At 38.4% G+C, this 13,175-nt stretch overlaps 1 protein-coding gene across 1 annotated transcript in view; it reads left to right on the top strand.

The window, feature by feature from the left end:
- Cfap276 (cilia and flagella associated protein 276) overlaps nt 1-13,175 on the top strand; it is a 60,386-nt gene that overhangs the window by 36,708 nt on the left and 10,503 nt on the right. The window contains exon 2 of the mRNA XM_076863132.1: nt 9,963-10,068. Coding sequence (XP_076719247.1) covers nt 10,039-10,068 — 30 coding nt within the window. The 5' untranslated portion in view covers nt 9,963-10,038. The remainder of the gene's footprint in view (nt 1-9,962; nt 10,069-13,175) is intronic.

The following is a 13,175-nucleotide window of genomic DNA, read 5'->3' on the forward strand; positions in this document are numbered from 1 at the left end:
TTTTTCTCTTTTCATGGTTCTTTGTTGTCTTCTGACTTCCTGCTAGACTTTGTTAATTTTATGTTTGGGCACTACTCCTTACTTCTTTTCCTTAATAGGTGGTCCACATAGTTTTATTAATATTTGTAAAAGAAGACTCTAACACCAATCTTTTAAATATTTTTACCAATGGAAATAAGTTGACCTATTCATTCAAAATTTTACTGAGCAGGGCTGGGGTTGTGGCTCAGGGGTAGAGTGCTTGCTTCGAAGTTAAGAGGACTGGGTTCGATCCTCAGCACCACATAAAAATAAATTATAAATAAACGCATTGTGCTCATCTACAACAAAAAATACATTTTAAAAAATTTACTGAGCAACTAATTGAGGGCTTGACATGCCTGACTTTCCCCCAAATGCTACCGAGAGTCAGACCATTCTTATAAGAATTTGTAAGAAGCCAGGTGAGCAGATAATTGATGTCTATATCTTTTCTCTTGATGGCTTATTATTCACTCTCTTTTATTTTCATGTGATTGGGGCTGGAGGTCAAAATAATCAATTTCAAGCAAAAAGCCAATTTTCACTTTCCTTTCTAATTCAGAAATAGCTTTAAAAAAACAACAACTGTTTTGCATGGAGTGAGAAAGGGATGCTCTGCTTAGTATGCAGACTTATTCCAAGTAGTGTCCAATATTTTTTTTTGCCTTTTTTTTTTTTCATAACAGCACTAAGATGCAGATTTAGAAAACCATTTTCTGTGCCTGTGAAGTTCAATCTATTTTTCACAATGCAAGTCTTGTGGATCTTTTCAAAATGCTTTTAATGATACATGACAAATTGGAGATTAAAAAATAGGTAATAACCCCATATTAGGCTTCTCGCACTTAAAGGAATTTGAAGAGTAAAGATCTTAGGAAGTATGAAAAATGTATTTTTTTTCCAGCAGCTGTCAAGCACTAACTATAATTATCTGTTCTGCTCTTTATCTGGTATAACATAGAAGGATTGCTTAAGAAAGAAATGTGACAAGCCGCACAATTTTTATCACTTACCAGAGGAACAGTACAGACGGAACAAAAACTATGAGTTTAACTTATTCTCAAGAAATTTGGCAGAATTAGCCACTGCCTGCCTGACTCGGACAAGCTGGCAGCTTGATAAAGCCAACAGGCTCTTCAGCCTTCTGCTGGGCCCTCCCTGTCTCAGTCATCCCAGGTGACAATGAGCTCTTCTGTACGTCCTCACAGCCAATGCCTCCCCAGAACCTGTCAGCTACCTACACGGGGAGAAGCTAATGATGTCTTTAAAACTCCATGCTGTCAACCTGACACACTCCTAAGGAAACAATGAACACTTCTACTCTTTGAGGCACTAATTCTGCTTTTAATGTTTCATTCCATAGATAGATTCAAGGCTGCATCAATATGTAGGAGGATGTTCACTGTAGCACTGTTATAACATAAGTGACAGAATCAACAACCTATTCATCAAAAAGTTTCAGCTTCAATAAATTATGGAACAAACATACAATGAATCACAACTTAGTTGTTAAAAATAAAGAGGCAGGGATCTGGGGCTGTGGCTCAGTGGTAGAGTGCTGGCCTAGCACGTGTAAGGCACTGGGTTCGATCCTCAGCACCATATAAAAGATAAATAAATAAAAATTAAGATATTGTATCCATCTACAACTAAAAACATATGTTAAAAAAATAAATGAAGAGGTAGAGCTAACAATAAAAACAGCAGAATACAGAATGAGACAAATATTCTCCCGTGCTATTTATGGAAAGTTAAAAACATAGATGTACTTTTTCGGGCATAAAGCATTTCAAAAAGAATATATATGCTGAACCTTTGGGGACTATAACCTTTGTACTTTTTGTATCTTTGGCAGGCACAGGCAGAAAATTGTATGGTGGCTAAAAATCCAGCTGCCTGAGTTCCTGCCCTTTTGCTAAAGCTGAGTAACTACAGACAGGCTCTTGTCTCTGTAACTTCTTAAGTTTCATCATCTATACAATGGGGTTTTATTCAGGGAAAATGTTAAGTACCCATTACTGCAGCAGGCACAAGTAATACAAAAATTAAGACAGCATATAATAATAGTGGCCCTCATGCAGTTATATTCTCATCAGAACAGATGGACAATTAAAATAAATATGTGTGTGCTTGCATACATATGTGTATATGTAGAGTATATATTGGATGGCAAACAGTGCTATGGAAAAACATAGAAAAGGAAAGAAAAAGAATAATGTGGGGTAGAGTGGGGGAAAAATATTAATAGTGCTTACCTCATAGAGTTATTGTCAGGCTAAATGTGTTTAACATTTTATTATTTGTTAATACATGTAGGTCACTTAGAACACTCATAAGTGTGAATTATTATTATGAGCATGTGTTACTTTTATAATAAGAAAGCAAATAACATTTTAAAAATAAAATCCATGCTCCAAACTTAGATTAAAATCTCACATCCTTCTTTAATTGTTTGAGACTTCCAACTGGGGATATACGTTTTCATTTTTCAAGGGTAAGATTATGTGGTTTGGCCAAATCGGCCATCTGTCCATTCCTAAGCACCAGACTGCTTCCTGCCTGGGAGCCTGCTTCCTCATCTTCACCTGTCAAAATCCTCCACAGCCTTCAGATCACAGCTAAAACTCACTCTCAGAGAGGCCTGCTTTAATCTTCTCCATCTAAATTCTCTCCTTGTAATAATCTCTCATCATATCCTTCAGTTTTCTTTCATAGTGCTTAACCAAATTTATAACTACAAGTAGATTGGAGTGATATATGTGATGATCAACTCTGCTTTTCAGGCCAAACCAGCTTCTCCCTGAATACCAAGATATAGAGAGGAGAGGGGAGTAGAGGTGTAGTGTGGACCAAGGTGGACCGTTTCTACTCCTGGCTGGATGGAGAACAAGCAGCTGACAGAAATTTGAAAGGGTTAAGAATGAGTTATAGGGGCTGGGATTGTGATTCAGTAGTAGAGCGCTTGCCTAGCATGTATGAGGCCCTGGATTCGATTCTTAGCACCACATATAAACAAACAAATAAATAAATAAGAATGAGTTATAAGTGTTCTTTGCTGGCAGGAACTTTTAGGGTCAAGCACCTGTATTTGTAGGGAAAGAAGCTGCTGCTCCTCTAAAGGAGGAGCTAACATCTGCTAACATCTCTTCAACTTGTTTGTTTGTTTTGTTTTCAGATAAGACCCTCCAGAGAAAACCACAAGACACCAGTTTAAGCAGTTAAGATCATAGAGTCAATTTTTTGGTGACCTGGAATAAACTTTGCTTATTATGATCTCATTATAAATGCTAAATTCTCGGGCTGGGGATGTGGCTCAAGTGGTAGCGTGCTTGCCTGGCATGCGTGCGGCCCGGGTTCGATCCTCAGCACCACATATAAACAAAGATGTTGTGTCCGCCGAAAACTAAAAAATAAATTTAAAAAAAAAATGCTAAATTCCCCACCCCAGGTGCATTCTCAGCTGCCATTTTTGAACATGCAATGATTCAAACAGAATGATCTTAAACTTAGTATGCTCAGAAATGTGCCCATCTTTACATGTGATGACGTGCCTTTCCAATATGGATATGCAGAACTCTTCCCAGTTCCCCTTGCCTCCTGTGTTTGGGAAGTTATTCTCAGTGTCATTCTTACTTGCTGCAAATCAAAAAGGTTGTTTCATTTTTTATCTCCTGGTTGTGCTTGTTGGCTTTGCGAGACCATTATGTTTGGTTACATAGGGATTTTTATAATGCTGCTGAGGAGTAAATTAATTCCCTTCCTTCTGAAAAAAAAAAAATCATCAGTGAAGAATGCACTGCTCAAGAGGGTTGTATTACTGTTATTGGTGTTGGTTGGTGTGTTTGCAGATATGTAAATGAATTCTTAGCCTACTAGGAAATACTAAATTGTATATACAGGTTGGTGCAAGAAACTGCACACTGGGAGGCAGAAACAGCAGGATGAGGATTCAGAAAAATCTCTCTCAGTTGCAGTAACAACTTCTAGAACTGCTCTTTTGCTTGTTAACTTATCAAAATTTTTAAAAGATTGTTAGCATTGCAAAGGATGAAGGAAAGGGGGAAGTGTGTACAAGATAACAGAAAGTAAAAATCGGGGCAATTTCTCCAAGAAAGCAATAAGTAATATAGAACAATATAAAATATATATGCCTTTTAGTCAAAGAATCCCCATATCTAGAAACATAATTTAAGAGTTAACTGAAAAATAATAGAAGCCAGGTGTGGTGGTGCATGCCTATAATCCTAGCAGCTTAGGAGGCTGAGGCAGGAGAATGGAGAGTTTAAAGCCAGCCTCAGCAATTTAGTGAGGCCCTAAGCAACTCAATAAGACCCTGTTTCAAAATTTTTAAAAATTTTAAAAAGGGCCAGGGATGTGAATCAGTAGTTAAAGTATCCTTGAGTTCAATCTGTGATGCCAAAAGAAAAGGAAAGAAAATTGAAGCAAATGGAGCTACAAATATGTATGCAAAGGTGTTCACTTCAGTATTATTTATGTTAAGAGAAATTAGAAACCATCTGAATTAGTTGGTTATAAAAATTAAATTATATACATGCTACACAACTCTATGTAACCTTCAAAATGATGAGGTAGACTTACTTTTATATGTATATATATTTTTAGTTGTTGATGGAGCTTTATTTTTATTTATTTATTTATATGTGGTGCTAAGAATTGAACCCAGTGCTTCACACATACTAGGCAAGCACTCTACCACACAGCCACAACCCCAGCCTCTAGACCTACATTATTTTTTGGTTTGTTTTTTGGTACCAGGGATTAAACTCAGAGGCCCTCAACCACTGAGCCACATCCCTAACCTATTTTGTATTTTATTTAGAGACAGGGTCTCGTTGAGTTGCTTATCACCTCACTTTTGCTGAGGCTGACTTTGAACTCGGGATCCTCCTGCCTCAGCCTCCCAAGCTGCTAGGATTACAGGAGTGTGCCAGTGAAGCCAACTTAGACCTACATTTTTAATACATAGCAATGTCCCCCTGCATATCACTGCACAAAAAGTAAGCTGTGAAATAGCATGTGTGGTATGATCCCACTTGTGGATAATTTTATATTTATATCTACCAGTGTAAATATATTTTCATATAAATATAAATGTGTAGAAAGTCTACAAGAAAAGCAAAGTCTGAAAGATATAACCAAATGTTTACAGAGAGAGTCGTCACTCATGGAATTTTGGGTAAGTACTGGGTTCTTTTTATAGTCTATATATTTTGAATTAGAGTAAGAAGGTAGCAGTGTTATAAAAACAATAAGCTACTTGAAAATAGTATTCAACAGACCAAAAGGGAATCAAGAAACTTGGAGTTCAGTCCTATTCCCAAATCAATACTTTGTATGCTTTGCCATGTGTGTGATATTTCATGAATGCAGTGTATTTTCTTGCTGTTTGCCTTAAGTAGGGATCTATGCCAACAGAAATAGTAACTAAAAGTTTTCAGAGGCCCCAGGTTCAATCCCCAGCACTGAAAAAAAGTTCTCAGATGCCATCTTTCCAGTAAGATGCTGAAAGAATATTAAATATGTGTAGTATATGATAAACTAGGTTCCCTTATTTCTCATATCCTTCACTTTTTTTTTTTTTATAGTACCAAACCAAAGTTGTAACTATGAGCACTTGGTTATTTGTATCAACTCTGCGTTTCACAGTGATAGACTATAATAGTAGTAACAAATTCTTTCCATCCTTATATGTATGGTCATTCACAGTGTGACTTTTCAGGGCCTCCCATCAAAAGTAGATCCTGAGCCAGGCATGGTGACATATGCCTGTAATCCCAGCAACTCGGGAGATCCGAGACAGGAGGATCATAAGCTCAAAGCCAGCCTCAGCAACTTAATGAGGATCTAAGCAACTCAATGAGACCCTGTCTCAAAATAAAACATAAAAAAGGCTGGGATGTGGCTCAGTGGTTTAGTGCCCCTGGGTTCAAATTCCTGGTACCAGAGGAGGAATAGGATGAATAAGGGGAGAGGAGTCTGGCCATATGACTTACTTTGGCTAATGAGACATTAGGAAATATGACATAGGCATAGACTAAGACATTAGGAAATATGACATAGACTTGAAAAGAACTTGCACTTTGAGATTTGCTCTTATTGCCTTGGAACTCTGAGACCATCATGTAAGTGAGTTTAAGCTAGCCTGCTGGAGAATGAGAGACCATGTAGAAAAAAACATGGGCACCCCCACCAACAGGCTATTAACTGCTAGGCTGAAATCTGAAGAAGCCATCCTAGTTTATCTAGACCTCAGTCAACCTACCAGGTGACCACAGTCACATAAGGGAGCCCAGCAGAAATCAGCCATGCTACACCAGACCAGAAGAAACACCCAGTCAAATTGCAGGATTATGAGCTAAACAATGGCTATTGTTTAAACCACTAAGCCTTGGAGAGGTTTGTTACACAGCAAAAGCTAACCGGTATAAATTTTTAAATTTGCATTTGAAAGGTTATCTGGGCAGGAGAAGCTACATCTGGTTTAAGAATGTAAAGTTCTCTAGTTAACAATACCTTTAAAATAAGTAAGTACCACCCAGGCAAAGAAGACTTCCCTTGTTAAATGGCAATGAACAAGATCCATATTTGCAGAAGCTATCTAAATGTCTTAGAGGCAAGACAGTTCTTGGTAATGCCCTTTTTTCAGAAGTTAGTCCTTCCAATGTCTAAGATAGCATTATGCCTCTCTTTTTTACAATGGAAAGGCAAACTTTAAGGGGAAGCATGGAGGGTTAGATGTGCCCATAGGACTCTTTCCTGAGAGCCCGAGTGGTAGCTATCTCCTATCTAGTAAAACTTCTATTTATTCTACCCTAAGATGATGATACCTTGAGACTCATGACCCTAAGAAATGTGTACCTTTGCACCAGGAGACTGACTCAACAATATCCATCTCAGTATTGTTTGGAATTACAGAAGACTGGAAATTCAAGTGTCTATCAACAGAAGAATGAATTTAAAATATGTGGAATATTTACACAAAGGAATATTTTAAACACTAAAAATGAATGAAATATAGTAACATAGAGCTGGGTGCGGTGGTGAATGCCTATAATCCCAGGGACTGGGGAGGCTGAGGCAGGAGGATTGCAAGTTCAAGGCCAGCCTCAGTAACTTAGAGACCCTGTCTTAAAAAGTAAAAAGGGTTGAAAATGTAGTTCAATTGTAAAGTGTCCAGGGGTTCAATTCCCAGTACCAAAAAGAAAAGAAAAGAAAGGAAAAAAGATATATGTATATATGTGTGTGTATGTGTGTGCATGTGTATATTTTAACATACAATAACATGAATGAGTTTAGAAGCTTCACACTGAGTTAGAAAATCAATTTTTTTTTCTTCTTCAAGACAGGGCTTCCCCAAGTTGCTGAGGCTGGCCTCAAACTTGTGGTCCTCCTGCCTTAGCCTCCTGAGTTGCTGGAATTACATGTATGTGTCACCATGCCTTGCTATAAAATCAAATATTACATAAAGTATGGTATATTATTATAAAGGTAAAAATTAAACAAAATTAAGTAAGATAGAAGGATACTACATATGTAGATGAAAAACATAAAAAAGTTAAAAGAACAGAAAAACCAAACTTCAGGGCAGCTGTTGCCTCTGGGCCTGGGACTGGAGAAAAACTCCCAGGAAGTTCTGCCATTGTGGATTAAATCTAGTTCCTAAATTGGGTGGTGGGTTGAAAACTTATGTATATGCATATTTGGTACATATCAATTATTATATAATTAAATATAATTTAAACAGTGAATGAAGATGAGTAGAAAATGAATGCTATGTTTAAAAGTAATGGAATAAATGAAAGAATATTTAACAATGAGGTTAGTTTTTGCGCTGTAAAGTTGGTAAAGATGGAAAAAATACATATTGATGGTGGTAGAAAAAAAAATCTCTCTCTTGGGGGCTGGGGATGTGGCTCAAGCAGTAGCGCACTGGCCTGGCATGCTCAGGGCGCTGGGTTCCATCCTCAGCACCACAAACAAATAAACATGTTGTGTCCACCGAAAACTAAAAAATAAATATTAAAAAATTCTCTCTCTGTCTCTCTCTCTCTCTCTCTCTCTCTCTCTCTCTCTTTAAAAAAAAAATCTCTCATACATTGTAGGTAAAAATAAGCAGCTTTAAAAAAATCTTTTGGAAAGCAATTTAGAAATGGATAAGAAAAGCCTGAAAATCCAGCAATTCCATTACTTTATTTACTTTATTTACTCCAAGGAAGTAATGACAAATGTGCTGAAAGGGACGTGTAAAAAGGGGTCCATCTCATAACAGCCAGATGTCAAAACAACTTCAGTGTAAACAACAGGGCATCAGTTAAGTAATCCTGTCAGTAGAAAACTATCATCTATTGAATTCATTTGTTGAGGCCACACAATATACCAGATACTGTTGGGGGTGCAGGAGACACCATTAAGTAAAACACAAAAAGCTCTGCTTTCGGGGAGCTCATATACTAATGGGAAAAGACAGAAACAAGTAAAACATTCGGTATGTTAGGGAGCACAGACATTCTGGAGAAAATAAAATAGAAAATGGGTAGGGAACCGGATGGCATTTTGACAAAACTCTGAAGGTGATTGAGAATTAAGTCACATGGAAATAACAGCAACTGCCAAGGTCCTGAGGCAGGAGGTTGTACCTCCTGTCTGAGAAGTAACAAGGAAGCTGATAAGGACTGGACGGAAGGAGAAGAGGGTCTTCTAGGCCACTGTAAGGGGTTGATTCCTACTCAGGAAGCTTTTGGAAGGTTCTGAGAAGAGGAAGAACAAAATTCTTGTCTTATCTTCAATAGGTTTACTCTGGCTAAACACTAAACAGTAAATAGGGTAGAAGCAAAGAAACTAGTTAGGAGACTCTTGCCATCTTGAGGGTGAGAGGAGATGGTGTCCTGCACCTTGGTAGCAATAAGAAGCTGTTAAATTCTGGATATATTTTGAAGGTGGAGCTAGTAAGATTTTCTGATTAATTTGGATGAAGGAAGGAGGGAGAGAGGAGTGAGGATTCGGGGGTCTCAGCAACTGGAAGGAAAAGGATGCCATTAGCTGAGGTGAGGAACATTCTGGGAGGTGTGTGTTTGATGGTGGTGGGGAGATGAGATGTTTGGACATGGCAAATCTGAGCTGCCAACCCAACAGTAGTTTAGAAAATTCATAGATAAAGCTGTACCTGGCTGGGGTTCAGGGACAAGGTCCAGCCTGGAAGTAGGAATTTGGGAGCCATCAACCTACAGATGATATTCAAAGCCATGATGTATTTTCGAGATCACAGGAATAAAAATAGAAGAGGTTGGAAAGAGAGGTATAAAGATGTTCAGTGACTGACCTCCCACCACCACCACCAAACTGCTGCTTTTAGAGCTCAAGGCAATGAAGAAAAAAATAAAGGGGACGAAGAAAAAAAAAGACCCACCAGGGAGGGAGGTAGTAAAACAAAATAAATCCAAAAAGCAGTGCTGGTGTCCTGGAAGCCAAGAGAAGAAAGTGTTCCCAGGAAGTGAGAGTGATCATAGCTCTATCAAAGACTGGAAGATGAAGTCTAATAGAAACTGAGCGATTACCATTGACCTAAGCAGGAGCAGTTTTGGGGAAATCACAGGGATGGAAGTTAATGGGGAAGGTATTCAAAAGAGGAAGGAGGGAGGAGATTTGGAGACAGTAATTATACACAAGATTTTCAGTAATTATATACAATTTTGCTCTAATTGGGAAACACTTTCACAGAATGGCAACTAGAGGGAGATTAATTTTAATAATATATCTTAATGCTCACATTATCATTTTGACAATCAATATAGAATATTAATGATCAAGAGGCGTCAATTTCTGTCGTTTGTTTATGTTTACAGTGCTGGGGGATCCAACCCAGGGCCTCACTCATGCTAAGCAAGCACTCTGCCTTGACCCTAAATTTTCTGTTTTTTAAGAGAAGAGAAAAAAAGCAGCACATGTGAAAGTGAGTAAGAATGACTCCGTGGAGGGGAAGAATGAAGGACCCAGAGAATGGAAGGAACTGCTGGCCTGCATGAGAAGGTGAGAAGGGATGGAGCTAAGGCAGAGGTCCAAGTGAAAGGGTTAGCCTTAGGGAGTAGCCAGGGTCATTCTTCCAGTTCATCCCTAAAATGGTGTCGTACAAGACCATTCAATAATAATCCTGTAAAGTTTGTTAAAAGCAGATCATAAAATAGCAACAGGCACATTTATTGAGCTAAACAAGCTATTATGCATTTTGCCAAGCATTTTCCAAACATCACCTTGCTTAATCCTCCCAGTGATCCATAAATGACAAGAACTAAATCTTTCCCATTTTTCAGATGAAAAGGTGAGGTCTGGTTCAGTGGTGCATACCTGTAACCCCAGTGGATCAGGAGGTTGAGGCAGGAGGATTGCAAGTTTGAGGCCAATTTTGAACTGAAGGAGACCCTCAGCAACTTAGCAAGAGCCGTCTCAAGATTAAAAGGGACTGGGGATGTGACTCAGTGGTTATTACCCCTGGGTTCAATCCCCAGTGCCAAAAAAAAAAGAATAAATAAATAAAAAGCAAAGGCTTAGATAAGAGACTATCTTAGCTAAGATAATGTAGCTAAAAATGGGAGAATCAGGCAGGTGCCAGATGTGCACAGCCATTACCTCCAGGCCAACAATGTCCCACAATAATGTGAGCCATATTCAGGACTTTTAATTTTCTGGCAGCCACATTTTAAAGAGTGAAAAGACACAGGTAAAATTAATTTTAATAATATATCTTACTTAGATAATGCCTACATTATCATTTTGACATGAAATCAGCATAAAACATCATTGACTTATTTTACTTTCTTTTTTTTAATATTTATTTTTTTAGTTGTAAGTGGACATCTTCATTTTATTTTAGTGTGGTGCTGAGGATCGAACCCAGTACCTCATGCGTGCTAGGTGAGCACTCTACCACTGAGCCACAGTCCCAGTTCTTTTCTTTCTTTTTTATTTAGTTTTCTAGATCTGACGTGTATTTTTTAAATTTTATAGGACATCTCAGTCTAGACACTAAATCAGCATGGGAAATACTGATCTCTATTTAGATTTCATAAAGTTGACAGTTGAGAAAGTAGATTCATATACCCAGGCTGTTCCAAACACAGTTAAAGGGTTTTCAATAATTGAATTGAATATATTTGAACTTTCACTTAATCAAAATGAAATTAAAAATCCATCTTTCTTAGAAGTCCTAGCCACACTTCAAGTGCTCCCTGTCCACATGTGGCTGGAGGCCACCATGTGGAGCAGCACTGCTAGAGTGCTGTGCCCCCCCACCCCTTGACTCTCTTTACCAAGTTCCACCAACATTTTCCTCGGAATATCTTTCACATCTACTTATTATTAGACCTACTCCTATCACCCTTAAATTATTAATAGTTTTTATTATTATAAGACAAAGCTGATTATGCTTCCACTAAAAATATAATAATAGTTAACATTTATTGAGCACTTACTATGCACCAAGAACTGTCGCAAGCATGTTGCATGTATTAACTCTCTTGTATAATAATCAAGTGAATGTTATTAATATTCATTGTTTCTTTTTTTGTGGTACTGGGGATATAACCCAGGGCCTCATTCATGCTACTGAAGGTGCTCTACCTTTGAGCTACATACTTGGCCCCCAATATAGCTATTTTAAAGATATAGAAAGAGAGGCATGAAGAGATCAAATAACTTCCCTAGGTCAGTTGCTAAGTGAAGGAGCTGGAAGCTGAACCCAGCTCAGCCAGTTTTATCCATACCCCGCACTCTATACCATTATCTGCCTCTTTCTCTCACAAGTATATACATAAAAATGATAGTTCAAGTGATGAAATCATAGGCGGTTTTTATCATCTTTCCTTTTGTAACCTATATTTTCCAACGCTCCAAAGAAATGCACCATTTTGTAACTTGTAAATTTTTAAATAAGTCTAATACTTATCAGTCTGGTTTGGTTTTGTTACACCCTTACCTTGAGTCAGGAAAATAAACAAAATGTCTTCTTAAATGCTTTCAGAGCCCAAGAATGTATTATTTCTTAGCCCTCTCTGATAGAGAAGGAAAACAGAAATCCTGCTCCTATAAGTACTTCATGATAAATGGTCTCCCTCTTCTTCAAATATGGCAGGTATTTTTAGCATCCAACCTTGATGGTCCCGAACCACAAGACTCAGTTTAAATCTTATATAAATATTTCCCGAAAGATCAGGGGCCCTGAAAGTTTTCTAGATCTGCCCATTTCCCTGTGGAGTTCAAGCCTTAGTTAATGTGTGAGACCCAAACAGAAGGAAATAAAACCTAAAAACCACGATCACACAGTGAAGGGGTGTGCCAAAGACTCAGGATTTCACCACCTGCGACAGGGGCTGATCCCAGGGAGGCTGGAAGGGAAAAAAAAAAGGGGATCACTTTGCTCTCTAACGCTGTTCTTTCTGCATCTGGGCTAGGAACTCCTACTAACTGCTCACTCTAAAATCCTGACAAAAATCCTCAACTTGCCCCTCACCAGCACCCTATGCCTCAGCTGATCAGTTGAGTTTTCTTTTTTTTTTTTTTTTCAAAGAGAGAGGTGAGAGAGAGAGACAGAATTTTTAATATTTATTTTTTTAGTTTTTGGCGGACACAACATCTTTGTTTGTATGTGGTGCTGAGGATCGAACCCGGGCCGCACGCATGCCAGGCCAGCGCACTACCGCTTGAGCCACATCCCCAGCCCATCTGTTGAGTTTTCTAATCTCCCATCAGCCCCTTTGTCCTATCTACGCATTTCCATTTTTCCCACTATCACCATCCCAGTGCAGTACCTTTATTAACCTCATCCTGGACCTCAGTAAAATCTGAACTGGCCGCTTTACCCCATCTCTGTTCTCACCTTTCAACCTACCTCATCCACATTTATTTTCTATTCATGCAAATTCACTCTGAGCAGGCTGCTATCTCAGCCAGAAATCCTCAAGGGATTCTCCTCTTAGTTTCTCACTTTCCGACTTTATCATCTTGTATTGTTCCCCACGTTATTCCACATTTCAGCCCATCGGTCTACTTGCAATCCCCAGCATCATCTGCCTGTTCACCAGTGGACCATTCCTCAGGCTCCTCCCTCAAGTTAGAAAACACACTTTCTCCATCTCTTCCCT

This window comes from Callospermophilus lateralis, chromosome 7 (assembly GCF_048772815.1).
Source record: "Callospermophilus lateralis isolate mCalLat2 chromosome 7, mCalLat2.hap1, whole genome shotgun sequence".
NCBI lineage: Eukaryota > Metazoa > Chordata > Mammalia > Rodentia > Sciuridae > Callospermophilus > Callospermophilus lateralis.